The sequence below is a fragment of the Rousettus aegyptiacus genome, unplaced genomic scaffold, assembly GCF_014176215.1.
Source record: "Rousettus aegyptiacus isolate mRouAeg1 unplaced genomic scaffold, mRouAeg1.p scaffold_m13_p_12, whole genome shotgun sequence".
Classification (NCBI taxonomy): Eukaryota; Metazoa; Chordata; class Mammalia; order Chiroptera; family Pteropodidae; genus Rousettus; species Rousettus aegyptiacus.
The window spans coordinates 42,877,858-42,897,615 of NW_023416287.1; the positions used below are offsets into that span (position 1 = coordinate 42,877,858).

At 46.7% G+C, this 19,758-nt stretch overlaps 1 protein-coding gene across 16 annotated transcripts in view; it reads right to left on the reverse strand.

The window, feature by feature from the left end:
- Nucleotides 1-19,758, reverse strand: part of NINL (ninein like) — a 143,862-nt gene that overhangs the window by 14,390 nt on the left and 109,714 nt on the right. For 14 of the 16 annotated variants that reach the window (XM_016124531.2, XM_016124530.2, XM_016124529.2 and 11 more), the window contains 5 exons: nt 13,529-13,658; nt 10,815-10,924; nt 9,459-9,805; nt 2,949-3,053; nt 1,696-1,765 (listed from right to left, as the gene is read on the reverse strand). In XM_016124531.2, coding sequence (XP_015980017.2) covers nt 1,696-1,765; nt 2,949-3,053; nt 9,459-9,805; nt 10,815-10,924; nt 13,529-13,658 — 762 coding nt within the window. Of the gene's footprint in view, nt 1-1,690; nt 1,766-2,948; nt 3,054-9,458; nt 9,806-10,814; nt 10,925-13,528; nt 13,659-19,758 lie in introns of all 16 variants that reach the window. The other 2 variants (XR_004953657.1, XR_004953658.1) reach the window with 1 other exon arrangement.

Sequence of the window (19,758 nt, forward strand, 5' to 3'; positions counted from 1 at the left end):
ACATTGCTAGTGGAAATGTAAACTGTTACAGCCATTCTGGCCAGCAGTTTGTCAGTTTCTTATAAAACATAACATGTAACTACCATGCAGCTCAGTAACTATACTCTTGGGCATTTATCCCAGTGAAATAAATGAAAACTTAAGTGCATACAAAAACCTGCACAGGAATGTTCATAGCAACTTTACTTGTGATTGCCCCCAACTGAAATCAGACCAGACTCTTTTTTAAGTGCCAAAACACACTGTGGAACATCAATACCTTGGAATACTATTCAGCAACGAAAAGAAGCTAAGTACTGATACATGCCACTTGGATGAATCTACAGGGGGTATAATAAATGAGAAAAGTCAGCTCCACAGGTTACATTCTGTATGATTATTTTTATATAACATTTAAAACCAAACAATTTTAGAAGCAAAGGACAGGGGTTAGAGCCTAAGGTAGGTGGGCAGGAAGGAGGTGAATGTGATTATAAAACCACATGAGGATCCTTGTGGAGTTAGAATTGTTCAGTATCTGGATACGTGAACCTACACACAGCATAAAACTATGTACAATTTAACACACACACACACGAGTACACAAGTAAAACCGGTGAAATCTGCACAACATCCATGGATTGTATCAATGTCAATAGCTTGGTTATGATATTTGTAATAGGCTGATTTGTGTCCCACCTCCCAATTCCTATGATGCCTAGACCCCAGTACCTCAGAATGTGACTATATTTACAGATAGGGTCTTTAAAGAGGTGATTAAGGTAAAATGGGATTATATGAGTAGGCCCTAATCCAATATGATGATGTCCTAACAAGAAGAGATGAGAACACAGATATGAACCAGGGAAGACCATATGAAGACACAGGGAGAAGACAGCCATGTACAAGCAATCAGTAACTGAGGGTAACATATTAATAACCCATTGAATAAAATGAGCCTATGATAGTAACATAGTGAAGTAAATGAATAAATAAATGGGGAAAAGAAAAAGCTCTTCCTTATGCTGAAATACTAATGAATAAATATCAAAGGAATGGTAGGATTAGTTACCAATTGGCCACTATCATGGTAATAATTGACTCTACCAAGAAACAAAGTATGCTGAAGTAAGTGGGTGAGAGTTTGATGAAAAACAGAATATTTACATAATATCAAAGTATCTACCCATAAAATACTCATTAATTTCAAAGGGCAAAGTCACTTTACTGTGGAATAGCCTTGCCAACACTACCTAATCAGGAATCACCAGGAATGAGACAAGTCATTGTAAACCTCACAGGATGAAATGAGAACATAGCATCATTTTTGAGACACTTTTGCCAAAGATACATAAGCTAAACCTAATCACAAGGAAACATCAAACAAACTAAACTGAGGAACTTTTTAAAAAATAATCGCTTGTTATCTTTGAAAGTACCAAAGTCCTAAAAACCAAGGACAGACAGACTGAAGGAGACTAAATGCCACCCATGATTCTGAATGAGTGGGACAGCTGGCAAAGGGTAGGAGACTTAAGGCTTCCGCAGCCATATTCATTTCCTGATTTTGAGGGAGGAGGGGTTTGACAAGTCAGCAACTCCCAAATCTTTCAGAAAAAAGTTCTCTACTTCTTTTTTTGAGTTTGAAATTATTTCAAAATCATGAGGGAAAAATGGAGGATGGCATTAGCTTGGCTCCAGGTGTCAGTACCTGACCTGTTTGTTGAGCTCTTCCACTTCAGAGCAGGCCTTTTCTTTGTCTCCCTTTAAAACCTCAATGTCCTTGCTGTTGAAGAAACAAAATTAACAGTATCACTGAGCAGACAGTTTCGTTTTTCCTGGTCATGGCACATTGCTACCTCAGCAGCTCGGATCTGTAGCTATATAACAAACACTCTTGCATCTGCTCCTGGTACCCTACAGCCACTGTTACTGTTCTGCTGCCACCACTGCTGCGGCTAATCCAATCCAAATCCCAATCCTCAGAACCAGAGGACACTGCCGGTAATATAGAACACCCTCCGTGACTTTACTCAATTGCACACATTAGTTAGCACAATGTGTGACTTCACTCTCAGCAGCATAAAGACCAAAACAGCCTTACATCTGCTGAAGCCTATTGCCAAGGGGTGCTGGCAGCAAAATTTAAGGAAAAAATGGTTTCTAGAGTGAAAAAAAAATTACAGATTTCAGAATTGCTATAATGTAATAGCAATAACTTATTGACTACCTGTTAGATTTCATATTTTAATCATCATGGCAATTTTATCAAACCAGCATTTTAAGAATTGAGCTCATATTCAATTTCTGAGGAGGGAAAAAAAAAAAAAAAAAGTCAGCCAACTATCCTTGGGTAAGATAAGGCTGCAGTAGTGAGAACAGAAATCCACTGAGAGATTTTGTGTCCACCCCACCCACCCCAACGGTCTCTCCTGCCTCAGTGCTCAGTTCTCTGCACCCCGTCCCCATCCCCACCCCTCACCCCTGACTCTGACTCACTAAAATTGACACACCAGAAATGAATGTTGAGAAAAGCACAGCTGAAACTATCATCAGGACATGCACGAACAGATTCTATTTGCCTCGAAAAGCCTCAGGAGCATCTCTTACTCCTATAAAAATGCTTGCAGCGTTCCCCATCCCTTAGCATGGTGTGGAATATTTCTGTAGGGGTGAGAACTGCAGCACCTCGACTTCAGAGATAAGCAGGCCTGTGCTGCAGCGTGCACACATTCTCTATTGCATACTTCTGAGACTGGGCACTCAGAAATGAAGATGGCTGCCAACAATTAGACAGGAATATGCCTGTCCAGGCTCGTCAGCCTGCCCACTTGTGGTTTTCCACTTATGGTTTGATCTGTGAACACGTATCACTTTCTACAGCAACACCATCTAAGCTCATTCTACAAAGAACAAGACGTTTCATAGGCTGGAAGTTCCAAGAGGAACCACTGATACAGGCCCCTTACCTCTGTGCATCATTTGTCCTTTCTGTAGATTCAAGCTCTTGCTGAACCCTTCCCAGCTCATGTTTCAGCAACATGTTTTCTTCAGAAAGCCTATCCAACTCAATTCTGCATGAAAATTGAAAAAAGAAATAGTGGGAACTCCAGGCACTGGCCACCATATACAGTCCACCTGAGTCTGTAGTTGGAAGTCATGGCGATCCTGACGTCTATACTTCCCCTTTCCTAGATGATGGCACAGGGCAGATTTTTCCTTTTCCTCTAACCAGTGTTAATATGCTATGGTTTGCACCTCCCTAAAAATAAGCTACAGAAAAGAAAGCTTTCTTAGCTTCTAAAATGGTTACACAATCAACAACTCACTAAAGTATTCAGCACCTTGTTTCCATTTACTTTGTGTTTACAGCAAAACTGTTCCTACATCTTATATGCTAACAGAAATATGTGTCTGGTTGGTACTGATGTACAATGTTGGGTGTGAGTCCTCAGGTTACTGCAAAGGATATTCATCTTCCACTAATGAACTCCAGCATGGAGCTAACAATACAAGGAATCAGAAGACTCAAACACATGATACATTTTCATATTTAGGGAGAGCCTTCTATCCCCCATCCTATAGTCTGAGGTCACAGTACTGGGAGGAGAAACCTAGGAAGATGGCCACATTGATTTATGGAGAGAAATCTGATATCAGGTGATAAAAGTTAAGTATGAACAGCTACTACATGAACCAAGTCTGCCTGGAGCCACTTTTGTCTTCTGAGGACCCTCAGAGTCTCTGCTTCGGTAATACCATCGATGTATGGCATATGAGCAGTTTACCAATAAATACCACAGATGAGTCAGCTAAAACCTGTACTTGCTGCTTAGAGTATTTTTTTTTTTAGAGTATTCTTAATACATATTGGTCTGACTGACATTTATTCCCCCTAATAGGTCTCTATCTGGCATTCTCTTATAATTTTTTCAATTTAAAAATAGTCACATGATCTCATGTTTATTTTATGCATTATCCTTATAATATCAAGTATAAGCACCTCTTTCATAAGCATAATTATAACTTCATCTCATGAGGAACTCAAGAGAAAAATAAAGAAATAGAAGTCATTGAAATTTTAAAAGCAGCAAAGGGTTTCAAGTAGGGGCATAAAACAAATGAGGTCTGTGTTTTGAAACTGTCACTTTGGCTCCAGGATGGAAAACAAACTAATTCAAGGCAGGTTTGTGTGGTGGGCGAGGTGGGGAGGTAAGGGTAGGGGTCTCAAATGATTATGAAAAAAAGTTAAAAGGGTTTATGTGTAGAGCAAGAATGAGCAGAGGTGACTAAAGATAGGTCATATGGCTGTTCAGGCCATCCCTGCTGACATAAATTCTTTCGCAACCCAAATCTGGTCATGTCACTCTCTAGACTTTGCTTTCTCTTATGATAAAGGTCAATATCCTCACATGGCCTTCAAGATCCTACAAGTCTGACCTTCACCAAGCCTGGGATCCTATGGTTGCTATAGTTTAGGGAGATGGTTCCACTTGTTTATTAGAAGTGGCTATAAGACCAAGAACACTGGAGTTGTGGCCAAGGGCCCAATGACTGGTGCTGGGGACAGACCTGCCTTCACAGAACTGGGGCTGGGGCTGAGGGGTGTTGGTGGACTGAGGAGCGTCTGCTCCTTCAGGCTGCTGGTTTTGTGTGAACTGACTTCTCATTTCTATACATTCCTGTAGGCTTTCACCACACATGTATGTGACCCCAAACAAAGTACATGGTTTGAGTAGCATGACCTTTGTTTCCTCGTCCTCAAAATGAGATAGTGCATTGCCTCCTCACACTGGGACATGCAAAAACCATGGTGCTCCCCTATGGGGATGCAAGTTTCAAACATCTATTTTTCTCCCAGCTGCAATCCCTAGCTGTGCTAGCACACAGAAGGTGCCCAATAAACACCATCGAATAAGCAAAGACCCTGCTGAGACTTGAAACGTGACTGTCGTTCTGGGGCAAACAGCCTGGGGAGGGCAGCATGTCAGGACAAGGGCAGCCTTCCAGGACTCAGGTCAGTGAGGGGCAGACCACTCGGGGCTGGGGAGGAGAATATGAACAGCACAAGTCTGGACACACATGTCTGTGTGTGGGAGAGTGTCTGAAAAGAACAGCAGAGTGGGATTCTGGGCACTGGCTACTTCCACACCTGAGTACAGCTGTGGACTCACACCTGGGGCACATCCCCGAGATGCTCATGCCAGGCCTGAGCCCAGACCAGGCTCCGTTTGTGGAGGGCTTGCTATGAACAGCCATGATTGCACACATTCATCTTGTGCTCCACGCCCCTTCTGAGGCCCAGCACCATCTCTGCTTTGTGGACGATGATTTTTAGAAGTCAGGCCACCATATACAAGGAACCATGTCATTCAGTGACACCCACCTACGACACAGGAGCATGAAGCACTGTCTAGATGGCAATCAACAGCCCTTTCGGGACAGGCACCTCCTGGAGGAGCAAGGAAGCTTGGGGACATGTCCAGGGGCTTCTAGCTACGCTCTTTTCTTTCTTAAGCTGGGTGGTGCATTGACGTTTAGTCCTTTTGCTTTATCATAAATCCTACATGAATGTCTATTTTTTTTTCAGTGAAGTAACCTGTGCACGGTGCCCAGCTAGCAGGAACCAGTACCTGATCTGAAATGCAGGTCTCACTACATGCCTGTGATCACGCTCCAGGACAGACTCAGGTCTGCTGTAAACCAGCATTATCTGCTTGGACAAGTGACACGATACCTCATGGAGCTTCCAACTCCACATGAGGCAAGCACATCACAGGTGTGCTGTATGGGAGTGAATGAAACCAACGACACTGCACTCAGAGCGCTGACCACATCACACGGCCATGCCTGGTATGCAAGTGACGATAACATCTTCCAGGGTAGCCCTATCTCCCGAAAAGCCAGGAGAGGAGCACCTGAAGCCATGCTCTGCAGCATCTGGAAAAGCCCTTCTAGAATTCCAGGTTTCTGAAACAGAGCAAGTGCCAGCCTGGCAGCGCATCTGGGCACCCTCTACACCTTGCCAACAGATCAACATCTCTAGGCCGCCTCCTTGCCTTGAGGCTACCCATGAAGGCACCAGCTGTAGCGGCATCTAGAGCCCACGGGGGCTCTCATGCTCAGCCCTGAGACCCCTAGGTGGTATGAGGCAGCCTCAACACAGCAGTGGAGGGGCCCTTTGCTTGAATGGAGAGTCTCCTCTGTTGCTGTTCCAACAGCACAGGGACTTGAGGCTCAAGGACAGGGCCTGGCATGTACACGGATGTGTCCTGCTCAGCGTCAGCAGGAAGAGGACTCAGATGACCGAGGATGGAAGTGGGGCTCCAAGCGGTCTGTTTTTGTCCTGTAAGACCAACAAGAGCTTCCTAAGGACAATGGCAGGGGACACCAGAGCCAGCTGAGCTGCCCAGAAAGGCCATCTCTGCTCCCCGTTCACTTCCTGGACACCTGGTGACCCGTGGGATGCCTGAGGTGTTAGATTTGGTTATGACCCCTGAACAGACACGAGGGTTACATAACCAGCCCTGTTAGCAGCTGCGAGCTGGTCGGCTAGAGAAGTATATGCATGGGGTCAGTAGTGAGAGAGGGCAGAGAGTGTAACCTGGCATTCTGAGAATGGGGAGACACCAAACATACTGTTCTCCCCTGAATTTGCTTCTTTCTCAAGAGCCCAAAAACATTTTCCAGCTGTGGAAGTCTGGTTTTCACATCATTCTTTTTCCCCCCAGTTTCAGTCTCTTCCTCCCCCAGGGTCTTAAGCTGTTTCTGCATATCCGCCTGGGGGCCAGTGAGCCTGTGGTGAGAGCTCAGGGTGCCCCCTCTAGCCTCATCCCTACTATGCGGTAGCCCCCACTCCAGGGTGCTCTTGCTGCACTGGGCCTGTTCCTCTGAGGCCTGCCCCAGGCTTGCCTCAGGGACGCACTTCCTGCTTGGGTTCCCAGCTTGCTCCTCAAGAACAGCCTGCTGCCTCTCAGTCTCCCCCCAAACCACCCTCTGGGGCTGAGTGCTCGAGGCATCTCCTTCAGTTCCCAAGAGCAGCTGCTGGCCTTCTGGGTGGCTTGGGCCAGCTGGGCCACCAGCAGAAGGCAGTAGGGTCTCCTGGACTGCGCCCCCTTCCACTCCACATGGATGCACCTGTAACCCCCTTCCTGTGGGAACAAAAGCCACCTTCTCGAGGTTGAGCACATCCTGACTGATCTCACCAAGGCTGTGGCCGAGGCTCTTCGAAGGCACTCTGGCTGCCACGGCAGGGGTTGGGCTCTGCTTGGTATCTACATGGCAAGGCTGCTCCCTCCTGCCTGCACTGAGTGGTATGGGGCCACCTGTACTATCCTGCTCACCACCTGCCACCTGCTGGCCCATCCTTCAAGAGGGCCCACAGAATCTCTGCTTCCCAGGCAAAGCTTTCCACCTGCTTCCTATAGGTGAGCTCTAACTTCTCCTCCTCAAGGGCAAAGGACTTGCAAAGCTGTGCCTGCTCTTCACTTGTCAACTCCTGCGCTTGAGCCGCGGTTGTTCTCAGCACGTGAGGATCTTCTTTTCCCTCTCTTCCCTTTGTTCCTTCTCCAGGTCGAGCTACTCTGTCATCTCTCTCACTTGCAGCAGATGTTTCTGCAACTCTTCCTTCTCCTGCTGGTACTGTAGAGATAAGTTCTTACAGCAGGTGGCCTGCTGGGCTTTCAACCACGAGAGCTTTTGGTTCAACTCAACTTCCCCCTCTTTCCTACAGAAACAGAATGAGTCAGCTCTGAGCCCGAAACCTCAGAAAAGCCACACGGGCTTTTCTTATTCTAACCATGCTTTTTCCTCTCACTCCCGTGGCTCTGCGCTTCCACCCATGCCCTAGGGCTTTCCTTAAGGAGGCCACTGGAGGACTGGGCCTCAGTGTGGTTGTGCTCCATATACAGAAGCCAACATGGAAGCCACTCACACATGGAACTGTTAAATATTAGTTGATTTAAAGCAAACAGAATTAAAACTCAGCACCTTGGTCGCACTAGCCACATGTGGCTGGTGGCTGCCAAAATGGACACAGCAGACACAGGGGTGCCCCTCATCACAGAAAGTTCTAAGGACAGCACTGGCCTAGAGTTTTAGTAAGATGAGTGAAATTCACCCATAGTCAAAACTGCCCCTGAAAACCCTGTAAGTTGGTGGGACTGGGGCCTTGGAAGCCCTGGGAGAATGGAGTCACAGTTGCGGTAACGGCTGCATGAAGGCACTGAGCCTGGGATGGTATGTTCTCTGCTCCTGTCCAGAGGGGGCTCTACCTCCAAGCTGCAAGGGGAATATAAACAGTGGGAGAATATCCTCTCAACAAAGGCCAAGGCCCCCAGGGCCTGAGAAGCTAGGGACGGGCAGTACGGGGCTGCCCTGTAGCTGTCCCTCTGCTGAATCTGGAAGGAGCTTTGGTCCAGTCCCTTATCACAGAGCCTTTGGGTTCAGAGAAAATAACGAAGCTCAGGAGAAGCACATGACTTAAAAATGACTTATCTCCAGGTAAATGTCAGTCAGTTCCTGCAATTCCCAGAGGATGTCATTTGGAACAGGGGGAGGAAAGGAGCAAAGGCACAGACTGGGGAACATCTTATTCTTTCTCAGCACCTCCCTGGATTCAGACCACCCCTAATCCTCATGACAAGGAAAGGGAGCACCCACCTCACCCAAGTCAGAGGGCATACCTCCACAGGAAGGTCACTTGACATCCTGTTTTTAGTGCAGTGATTGGGGCCATATCTATTCAGTAACAACATCAGAATCTGGCCAAGTCCACACAGAGGCCCTCTGTGAGGGATTGCAGATGTGCAGTGGGCCCCTTACCTGTAAACTGTCAGCTCAGCCCTGGGCCAACAGGTGTGGGGTGTGACCATCCTCTCCTGAGATGGGGAGAATTCAAGATTCTATATGGTACAGGAAGGGGCTGGCTGACCATCACTGCACCTGCCATAACTAGTTACACTACTAAGTCAAATCTATTCAAAAAAGAATGGGCATGGGGGCATCTCTCATGTAACTATGATACTATAGGACACAAAAGACCAAATAAACCTTTTCATTCCCTTGTTCATACATTTTAGCCTTTTAAAGAATGTCACCAACCCAAATTAATGGTCCTTCCCAATGTGTTAGGGCTTTTAAATCTTTTATCTATCTCCCCATGTGCTACAACACCAAATCCCAGGAAATTAGAACAAGTTATTAGATGAAGAACATATTGTCCTTTGCTACCAGAAAGTCTGAAGCAGAAGGTGAAAAATAGAAAGTTAAAATTTTATAAAGTAAATCGGTTATCCCTAAGCTCTAGTTAATACATGTTTTATATTTAAAGTAAAAATCCTTTTACGATGGCCTATTCTTTCAGTGCTCATCCATGTGCTCTAAGAAAACCACTGAGCAGTTTGCCTAATCCAATTTTAAATTTTGGTTCCTGGCAAGAAACCAGAGACATGAAATCCTGAAAGGACGTGGCACTGGACCTGATCTGCTGTAGCTCATGCCGATGCCTCTGGCGCAACTCCTCCTCCAGCTGGTCCTTATTCTGGGCCAGCTGCTGGGCCAGGCCAGACAGCGCCTGTGTGTAGTGCTGCTCCATCTCCACCCTCTCCAGGTCGAACTTCCTCTCCAGCTCAGGACCATGGGCTGCACTCTTTAGCTGGTCTTGCAGGCCTTTGATGACCTCCTGAGATTTCACATGGAGTGACTCCAGGTCGGCTTTCTGATCCTCCAGCACACTGAACTCAAGCTTGAAAGCTTGCTCCATTTCCTTTTTCTCCTTTGCAAAGTCCCTTTTTATCACTTCAATTTCCCTTTCATAGTAATTTACCTGAGAAGAGGAAATATGAGCAATGACAATCAGGAGGTTCTCAAAATGACTTACTGACACTACAACAAAAAAGTATGACACTGCCAGGTGGGACGGCCAAAGAGTGGGTGGGCCAGACCTAATGAGGTGCAGCCATGCCCATGATATTCAAGGCTCCCCAAGTGCCCAGGTGGCTGCAGGCTTCAGTTATCCCCACAACTTCCCATTAGCCCTCTGAGGCAGCTCCACTAGGTGGGGAAGAGAGGCTGGGGACCAGCTGGGCCACTTGCCTGGTCAGGCAGCAAAGAAAGGCAGAGAGTGTGACAACACTGAGACAACAGGAAGAAGGCTTCGTAAGCCCAGCGGGGAAGCTCTGAACTCTGGAGACCCTGGTGTGAATGAATACTATCTAGCCACAGGGGGCAAGGTTACTGCAAAAGCTTCTCGGCTAGTGCATCCAGGGAACCCACGGGCATGACTGTAAGACAGAGGTGGCCCTGGCTCACTGCTATTCAGACTGAGACATCTGATCCCTGATAACAAGTCATGGTCACTGTCCTTTAATAAAACCGACCACAATCTAATATCAGAGCAGGAGACACATTCAACTGAGAAGACAGATTTGGCCAGGGAACTCGGGTTATGAAGCCATGAAGTACCACAGCAAGGGCAACGCCTGGGGCCATTTCATCTTAGAACAAAGCTGGGAGCTGTGATTCCCCAATGGCAGAACAGGCAGAGAGGTCTGGCCTCAGCAGCAACCTTGTGATATTCTGGACACACAACCCTCTTCCCTACCATTAGTAGTTATTCCTTATGTCCCACCTCCCTCAAAAGAGTCCTCGAGGTTGAATGTCAATTTTATTTTCTTTTCCTTACAAACTCTCTTCCCCTGAGTGGGCTTACAATGGAGTAGGGGATCTGCGGGCAGACATGCGCATGCAGAACCATGAGTGCAGTATGACTGAAGCTTTCTGGGATGCAGCAGGAAGCACCCGGATCTCCTGTGGCCTCCCTCATGCCCCCTGACCTTGGTCTCCAGCTGGATCTTGAGATCTTGGTAATGTTCCTTCACCTGCTCCATCATTATCTCCGTTTCTATACTCACTGGAGTGGAATCACCCACAAAGGAGATGATGCCTGCAAATGAGAACATTTCTGCTTATGTCCTGCCAAGGATGCCGTGGAATCTATTCCCAACCCTCCCATCTGACATATGGATGGCTTGATTATTCGTCCCAGCTTTTCTCAACTGCCACATCAATGCACAACCTTCCACAGGCACCTTCTGAAAAGAACTTGGTGCTGGCAGGAAGGGGCAGCCCTTGAAGGTTTCCACAGTCTGTTATACTCCATTCTCGAATCAGTATTTCAAGTTTGCCAGAACACGGATTATCCCAACATATAACTAGGAGGTTCTGCCAGGCACTTTAATTCTCTAAAAGATGCCATACATGGTATAGTTATTACACCCTAAATTGTGTTGCCTGATACAGGTGCACAGAGGAACTGGGAAGACAGAAAAAAGTGCGACTGGTAGCACAGACAAACCCTTGTGACAGAGAGTGTTTTATGATGAGGCATGTACATCATACAAATAATGTGAGGTTTCAACCAATAAGTCAGGCATGGAGTGAAGTTCTTGTGGAGTGAAGGTTCTGAGAGATCACAAGAAGCCACATTTTGTTCCCGAAGATTCTCCTCACCGACAGTATCAGACATCTGGGCAACTCATTTAGATGAGGACCCTGTGGGCCCATAGGCTCCACCAGCCCTCATGGGATGCCAGGAATCACCAACATTGTACACGCTGGGGGCATGCCAAAGGGTTGACTCAGAATGTGAGTTTTGGCCACTGCGAGGGTTTCACCTGTGCTGATCCAGGGGCCATGAAAGTGAGAGGAAAATACGCATCGAAAATTTACCACCTTCCAGTTCCCAAATTATTTTCCATGAATTAAAGTGACAGACTCAGGGACACTGGGGCTGAGAGACCTCAGGATAAGCATCTTAGGAAAAAAGGTGTCCTATTGCCTTGACAACCAAAAGCTACCATATGGGTCTGGCCAATGGGCCCAGGTAAACAGGCACCCATCAGAAATGGCTCCAGCTGGATGCACTGACAGACTGAATGCCAAAATCCACATGGCTCCCTCCATAGTAACTCCCCCATCGTGATCATCCCCTCTCCAGCAGCAGACAGAACCCTCTTCCTCTGAGGGGGCCAATGGAAGGATGAAGGGGAAGAGAAAAGGCCCTAGTTGAGTGATAGCTTTAGTTTTATCAGTGATAACATAAAGCACGGGGCTGTTTCTAGTACCATGGCCCAAGATCTTTCAGGGTCAAAGAAGGTAAGAAGCAACCCCTTCCCTGTGGCCACCTGTGATGACTACTCATCCGGGTGTCTGGTAACATCTGACATACCAGCCATACCCCCAACAACTCCCAGCTGAGGGAAATCAGGGCTATTTTGCTCAGGAGCCATCAGATTCCATGACGGAACCCAGGTGAGACAGTTCCCTCAGGGGCCAAGGAAGGTGGACCCAAATGCACAAAACCCACATGGTTCCTGTTGGAGGTCCCCACGCTGGCTCTCTTAAGTACACTTTTTTCTGTTTTATTAAATAAGTTTTTCCCAAGAAACATGGGGAACTCCAAGTGATCTCAGGGTTAAAAATGAGAGCAAGATCTTCTCTAAGGGGGTGTGGCCATTGTGGTGTGTGATCGATGGAGGCAGTCAGGCTGCTGTGGCAGTCCCGTGGTCCCCAGGTCCCCCGCTGGCGATGGCAGGCATGAAGCCATGCACATCGTGTGAACCCACATAGCACCTGCCCTGCACAACTGCCAGGAAGGGTAGCAACCAGCCCAAACCACCGTGTCCTCCAAAAGGACTGTAGAAACCTCACAAACAGCTATGGCACCTGAATCCCTGCACTGGTCTCTATAAAGAGCCAAGAACACGTAACACAGGGCCTCAGGGCCTCTCAGAGCTTAGAGCTTGACTCAAATCTATGGCCTGGATTAGGAAGCAGGAAGCCCTGGGCCTTCTCAAGTCATACCTTCAACATGCAGCTCTGCTTCTAGTGGGCCACCTTCCAGTGTCATGGCCTCACCTCAGAGCACAAGGGTGATATCATCCACATCACTCAGGCAGTAAATACCAACCCTGGTCTGCCTTGGTCCACACCAGGCCTCTGTGAATACCAGGGAGTCTCTGACCCATTTACACGATCGAGTGCCTTCCTTCTCTTTGTAAAAGTGGTCACAGACCTGAGACCAGCCCCCTGCTCACCCCCAGCCTCCCTCTCTTCCCTTCTCTAGATGCTGTCTGTGTGTCCGGCCCATGATGACCACTTACCTAGACCCCCTGGATCGCCATCCAACACAGGAGGGTCATTTGAATGCATCTACCCTGCAGTCATGGCAAGGTCATCCTTACCTTTACCATTTCTACCCAAATGGTAAAACCCTTACCCTCCTCAACTTCTCTCTGAGCTCTGGGTTTTGTGTCAACCTCTGGCCACGGGTTACAGGCCCTCTCCTGCATGTGGCCGTTCGAGGGGCTTGTGATCACTTGGAGGCTGGGCTAGGCCCTGAGGTGCTGTGAAGCTGGCCCACCTGTTGTTGCACTCCCTAGACTGGAAAGCAGCCTGTGCTGCAGAGTATGCAGATGCTCACTGCCACCAGCCCCCAGCACCCCCAGGAGGCGCACACCACTGCCACCTCCCAGGACTGGACTCTTACCTGTTTGGCCATGTCTAGGGAACAGCTGTCCATTTGGCTGTGCATTGGGCCGGCTACGCCAACTCTGGGGCAACTGTGCCTTCAGGTTCTCCAGTGCAGCCTGTAGCTCATCATTGCGGTCCTGCAGGTCCTGTGGGGCAGAGCCAGATACCTCCTTCGGCCGCTGTGGCCACTCAGCCTGAGAAGCGAGCCACTAGCGTGGACACTGGGCCACCCAGGAAGCAGTTAAGCTGCTGCAGGATAAATACTTAAGCTGCATCCTATGTTCCTAACTATAAGGTGAGTAAAATAAAAGCAGGGGTCGTCTCTTGACTTTCTTATGCCTGGCTCCACTCTCTATCACTGGATATACTGAAGGGGCTCAGGATAAAAAAAAAAAAAAGTTGAGTGGAAATTGAGAAGAAATGTAGAAAATATAGACCACTGCCAACACCTGGAGCTGCAGGTGCTCAGTTTAAAACCACAGTAACCCTACAACGTGGGTGCAAGGTAGCGACACCCCAGGACATGGCCTCGGTCGTGTTCTGGAGTTCTTTCCTTAGCTGCTGCTGAATTTGCAAAGGGTTCTGCAGCTACTGACTACCAAAGAGGATACTACGTGCCTCAGATCAAAGCAGAGATGGTCACATCAAACAGAAAGGAAGGTGGTTGGGTAAGCACGCACATCAGGAGAAGAAAGGTACTTGTAGGGGCATGGAAACATAAGAGGAAGGATCTCTATTACAATAAGTGTAATTCTGACCACACTTGAATGAACTATATCTTAGCAAGCACATTCGGTCATCTGATTTTTAAAGGGCTAGAAAGGGTAGAGTTTATAGGCAACTTCCCCAGATGACCCACAGCCTACACCACATCTGTGCACATTGCCACGTCCACTCACAACCGTGGCGGACTGGTGCCTGCCCGAGCTGGAAGACAGCAGAACGGATGCCATATCTTCCAAAGGCGCAGGTTCCACGGTATTTTTCTTTTGGGACACTCACCCTGGGGAAGCCCAAAACAGCCAAGGCTACACAGAGAACTTGAGGCCCCAGACACAGCACACCCAGGGAGCGTGATTTTCCTGCTCTGATTTCTAATTCTATTTGAATTTTCTCTCCAGGCAGTTCTCATTGAATAAACCTAATCTTCCCGAAAACATTCTGGAGGCTAGTGCCTGGCCTGTCACCACACCTCCCCCTGGAGGAAGAACCTCTCGCTGGCGGTTCTAGGCTATGTGGGAGAAGGGACAGGCTCTGCAGATCTTGGATGCGGCACAGATTTATGCGGTCATTGTACCTCATTAAGAAACTCCTGGGTAAACGTGCTAGTAGTTTCCCCCGTGGAAGGAGCAGCTCCATCCCAGAAGGAAGGGCAAGTCCCAGAGAGGAGCAAGCACCTGTCGTTTCTGACTTGGCCTGCAGTCACTGTTTCTAGCCCTGCGATATCCAGGCTGGCAGCACTGACCACATGGGCTACTGGACATCTAGTTGTGGTCAGTCCGAACTGAAGTGTGCTGTAGCATAAAATCTACACCGGAATTCAAAGAGTTGATTCCGAAAAAGGGATGTAAAATATCTTATTAAAAATTTGTTTATATTGCTTATATGCTAAAATGATAACATTGTGATATGTTGGATTAAATAAAATATATTAATGTCACCTATTTATTTTTACATTTGTGTTTACTGGAAAACTTAAAATTACATGTGCAACTCGCATTTTTACTGGATAGTGTTGGTCTAGAGAATCATTTCTATCCATTGCCCTGCCGCCTTTGCAATTCTTTCTGCTACCCCAAGTGGTTATTCTGAAGAGCATATACATGCCCTGAAAACCCAGCAGTGACAGAAAACAGGTTCTTTTAGGTGCTATGGTGAGCAAAGATTTCTCTGCTGTCAGGACACACGAAGGCGCATGGCCAGTTATAACTGACCAGTGTGATGTGAGCCATCCTGGGTACCAGCCATGGGCCCAGCCTGTCTACTCAGGGATGACTGGTGGGGCTGGGGAGCCAGGATGCCTCTCTGTGTTCACATGGCATGCATGTTTGTTGGGGTGCCTGTGGATGCTGACGTGGTTATAGGGTGCTACTGTACCAGCCAGGAAACGCAACAGGCCTGCTGCCCACACACTGCAGCACAGAGGGTCTGTGCTCTCTGGATGTACGGAAGCTTTCCTTCTCTTCTCAGTAGAGGGGAGAAGAAGCTTGTGAAGGAATGCATGGGGAACACGTGATTTCAGCAGCAGCACTCAGAAGCATCTGAGAGGACAGTGGTGTCAGCAGGTTGGCTGGGGTAATAAGTGGGGCTCAGTAAGCTACACCTGAGAAGGTGCTGAAGACCTACCCACAGAGAGGCAATGGTGGGGATGTCTGTTAGAGGCTGGTGTGTGTCTCAGTCCATTTGAGCTGCTATAACAAAAATATCACAGATTGGAATTAATAAACAACAGAAATTTAGTTCTCACGGTTTTGGAAGCTAGAAGTTCATGATCAAGGTGTCAGCAGGTTTAGTGTCTGGTGAGCGCTTCCCGGTTCATAGATAGCCCTCTTTTCCCATGTCCTCAGGTGAAGGAAGAGATGGGAGTGGTCTCTTTTATGAAATACTAATCCCCTTCACCTGCTCACCCTCATGATTTAATTGCCTTGCAAAGGCCTCACCTCCTAATATCATCATGGTGGGGGAAAAGGTCTCAACATATGATTTTGAGGGAACACAAATATTTAGTCTGTAACAGTGTGAAAATGTGGAATGGGAAAATCTGCATTTGGGGCTTCTGACCAAGGACATGTTGATCCATTACAGTGTCCACCGAAGGTAACAGTGAAAACATGAAACTGCAGAGAATCTCTAAGGAGGATCTCATTGCTGTTTCACATTCCCTTTTACCAAAAGCAGCCTCACCAAGAAAACTAAGGCTGACAGTTCAAAGAAAGAACAAAAGGCTAAACTTATAGTTAAATAGGAAGGGAATTCAGCAACAAGAGAAGGCATGGTTTCCTTGCTAATAAATATCCTGGTCACAAAGTACAGGGAAATGTCAAGAAGTGACTTTGGAAAGACTGGGTGATATACGTCAGGGAAGGTTCAAAGTTATTTCTACTCTGGAGACTGACTGTAAAAACTGCCCTCAGTCAAGAGGCAGAGATACCCCTAGCACACCAATCACCCAGACTTTGGTCTTTAAGACCATTCCCTCATGTAAGGAACCAGGCCTCTTTAGAAAAATGGCTGGTTCCAGGGCAAGTGCCGGTAAAGTAAAATGAATCTGGAGCATCTAGAAAGTACAGAACTCATCAACAAAACATGATGGTGACATGTCACAAGGACATGGCTGCCTGCCGGAAGACACTCCCACTGGCCAAATCTTACACAATTTGAACATCAAAAAAATTAGACATGGTATTAATTACAAACTACTGGGAAAAATCGGAATTACTGAGTCCGTGCCAAGAATGGATGGATGGACGGATGGACAGAGGGAGAGATAATCAGACTTCTCTTGGTTACAGTAGAATTCCAAGGGCCAACTGATAAATGTGAAATGGGTGCTGGAGTTGGAAAACCATCATTTTGCAACCATTACAGGCAAAATTGAAGTGAACAAGAATTATCAATGGATACTAAATCCAGGGCAAGTTAAGAAGAATAACAGGATATTTGCATGGTCTTAAAGTGTCTCCCCACTGACTGCTTACTAGTTATATGGGGAGAAATAAAACAATACAGTGGGGAAATGAGGCAATGCCTTGACCAGGTGACCAAAATTAAACATCACCTATGCTGTCCAGCTGAGAATGTGTAACCTCAATTTAATCCAAAGCAGATGTTAGAAAAACACAAAATGAGAAAGATTCTATTAAAAAAAGGCAGGGAGTCTTCAAAACTATCCATGTCAAAGACAAATGGCTATTGGAATGTGTTACAGACAGAACTCTGTGTTCCCCCAAATTCATATGTCAAATCCTAACATCCTATTATGATGGTATTTGGATATGGGACCTTTGGGAGGTGATTAGGTCATGAGGATGGAATACTCATGAAGGGCATTAGTACTCCTATAAAAGAAACCCCAGAGAGCTCCTTTGCCCCTTCTGCCATGTGAGAACATTGAGAAGACAGGAGACAGGTAGGCATGTGCAACTAGGAAGACAGGGAGAGAGGAGGGGGGGGCGGGGGAGGGAGAGAGAGAGAGAGAGAGAGAGAGAGAGAGAGCGTGAGCGAGCGCGCGCATGCACGAGAGCAGGAGAGCTCTCATCAGCAATTAGATCTTGGACTTCTCAGACCTTCAAACTGTGAGAACTAAATTTCTGAGGTTTATAAGCCCTGCAGTCTATGGTATTTTTGTTACAGCAGCCAGAATGGACTAAGAGAATGTTTCAGATTAAAGGACATTAAACAGACATGAAAACTAAAGGCAATATCTGATACTAGACCCTGCACCAGAGGGGAAATGTTCCAAAATACATTGTTAGGCTAACTAGTAAAACCAAAATACAATGGAAATCATAGAAATCATGAAGTCAGAAGTATGCTGCAGTTACTAGAATATTCTCATTCAGCAGGGTGTTGGGAAGCTGGCTCTCCAGGAAGAAAAGCCCAGATTTGTAGCTTTTGCATATTTCTGTGGTGTAAATAACTCTCACCATAGCCAATTTCAAGAAAGGTTTAATAAGAAGCTAGGAAAATTCCTGAATATGTAACAATCAACTTTGGTGCAACTACACATCACTATGAGGTTGTATGATTAAGCCTGTTCTTAGGAAATTCACACTAACCTGTTTAGGGGCAGAGGGCTATGATACATGTAACTTACTCTCAGTCATTCAGAAAATAACTGTGTACACACAGTCACATCCAGACACAAGCATGCATACACAGTGAGCAAGCATGCAATGACAGAGCAAACAAGGCGAAGTATAAACAACAGGTGAATCTGGGAAAAGGAGATCCAAGTGTTCCTTGCACTATTTTTAATTCTGTAATTTTATGTAATAGAAATTATTTCCAAATTAAAAGTTTTTTTTTTAATGCTGTAAATGTTAGTTTGAAATAGCCAAAAATGTCCCACAATTTTGAAGACAAATTTCTAAAGAGATTAGCACTAAAATGTAAAAATATTTCTGCCATTTCAAAAAATAAAATTTCAAGACCCAAAAGAAAATGAATAGCAGTTAATTTAAGTAACAGAGTCATGTTAAAGAAAGAAGGGATGTATACTTGTTTGAAAAATCTAGTGCACTAAAGTAACAAATTAATTGATGGTTAGATATAGGTTCCAAGTCTCCCCAACAAGCTTAAAGAGGGGAGGAACACAGCATGAAACTATAATCCCAGTAAAAAGCTGTGCAGCACAACCCACCTGCACAACAGCCCCCTGCCCCTCCACACACACCAACCGGGTTCAGGAGGAAAGTGACACAGCTGACCACATGCCAGATTTTTAAAAGGGCACTTCAGGATTCAGGCCTTGGAGTGAAGGAAAGAACACAGGGAAGGAAGCAGGTGGTAATGTCACACTCCAGAACAGCCTAAGCTCACCTGTATCTTCTGGTGTTGCCAAAGCAATGTGCAGCAGGGATGAAAGTCAGTTCTAACTTTAACTGGAGGGAACTCATTAAGAAGTAAATTGATAATAAACCCTTAATATCCAAAAAGAATGTCTTATCTGTTGGGGTCTCGGTCCTTCTGCGTGCGCTGTGATCAGCACCGCTGACCTTGTTGACACCTACACCCTGCTCTGCATTGTGGCAATCCAACTGAATGGACTGACACTGGTAGGTCTGGCCCAGGAAATCTAAACACTCAACAACAGAAAACACGATGAAGCCCCCTACATGGTGCCTGGAAACACAGAGGGGCCATCAGAACTAGCGCCTCAGTCTATTGGCTTTGGCCAGCCCAAGCGGGGCCAAGCACAACCGCGGAGCAGGCCAGTCCAGTCCTGCCTCCTAGCAGAACATAAGGTTTTGGAGGACCCTGTTGGCAGAGTGCAGGCAGAGATCACAGGCTCTACCTGCTCTTAGAAACGGATGTTCCTGCCAGCACATCCAGACCATTCTTCACATGGAGGCCAGGAACGTGGCCTACCAGGAATGCCAAGCCACTGCTGGGCAGGAGAGGGACGAGGCCTGCATACCACCCAGGTCTGTGCCAGACAGACCCTGACGACCTGCAGGGCCCTTAGGAAATGCCCTTATCATTCTCCTGCTAAAAATGGGGTACTCCAGCACCCCAATCTTAGCA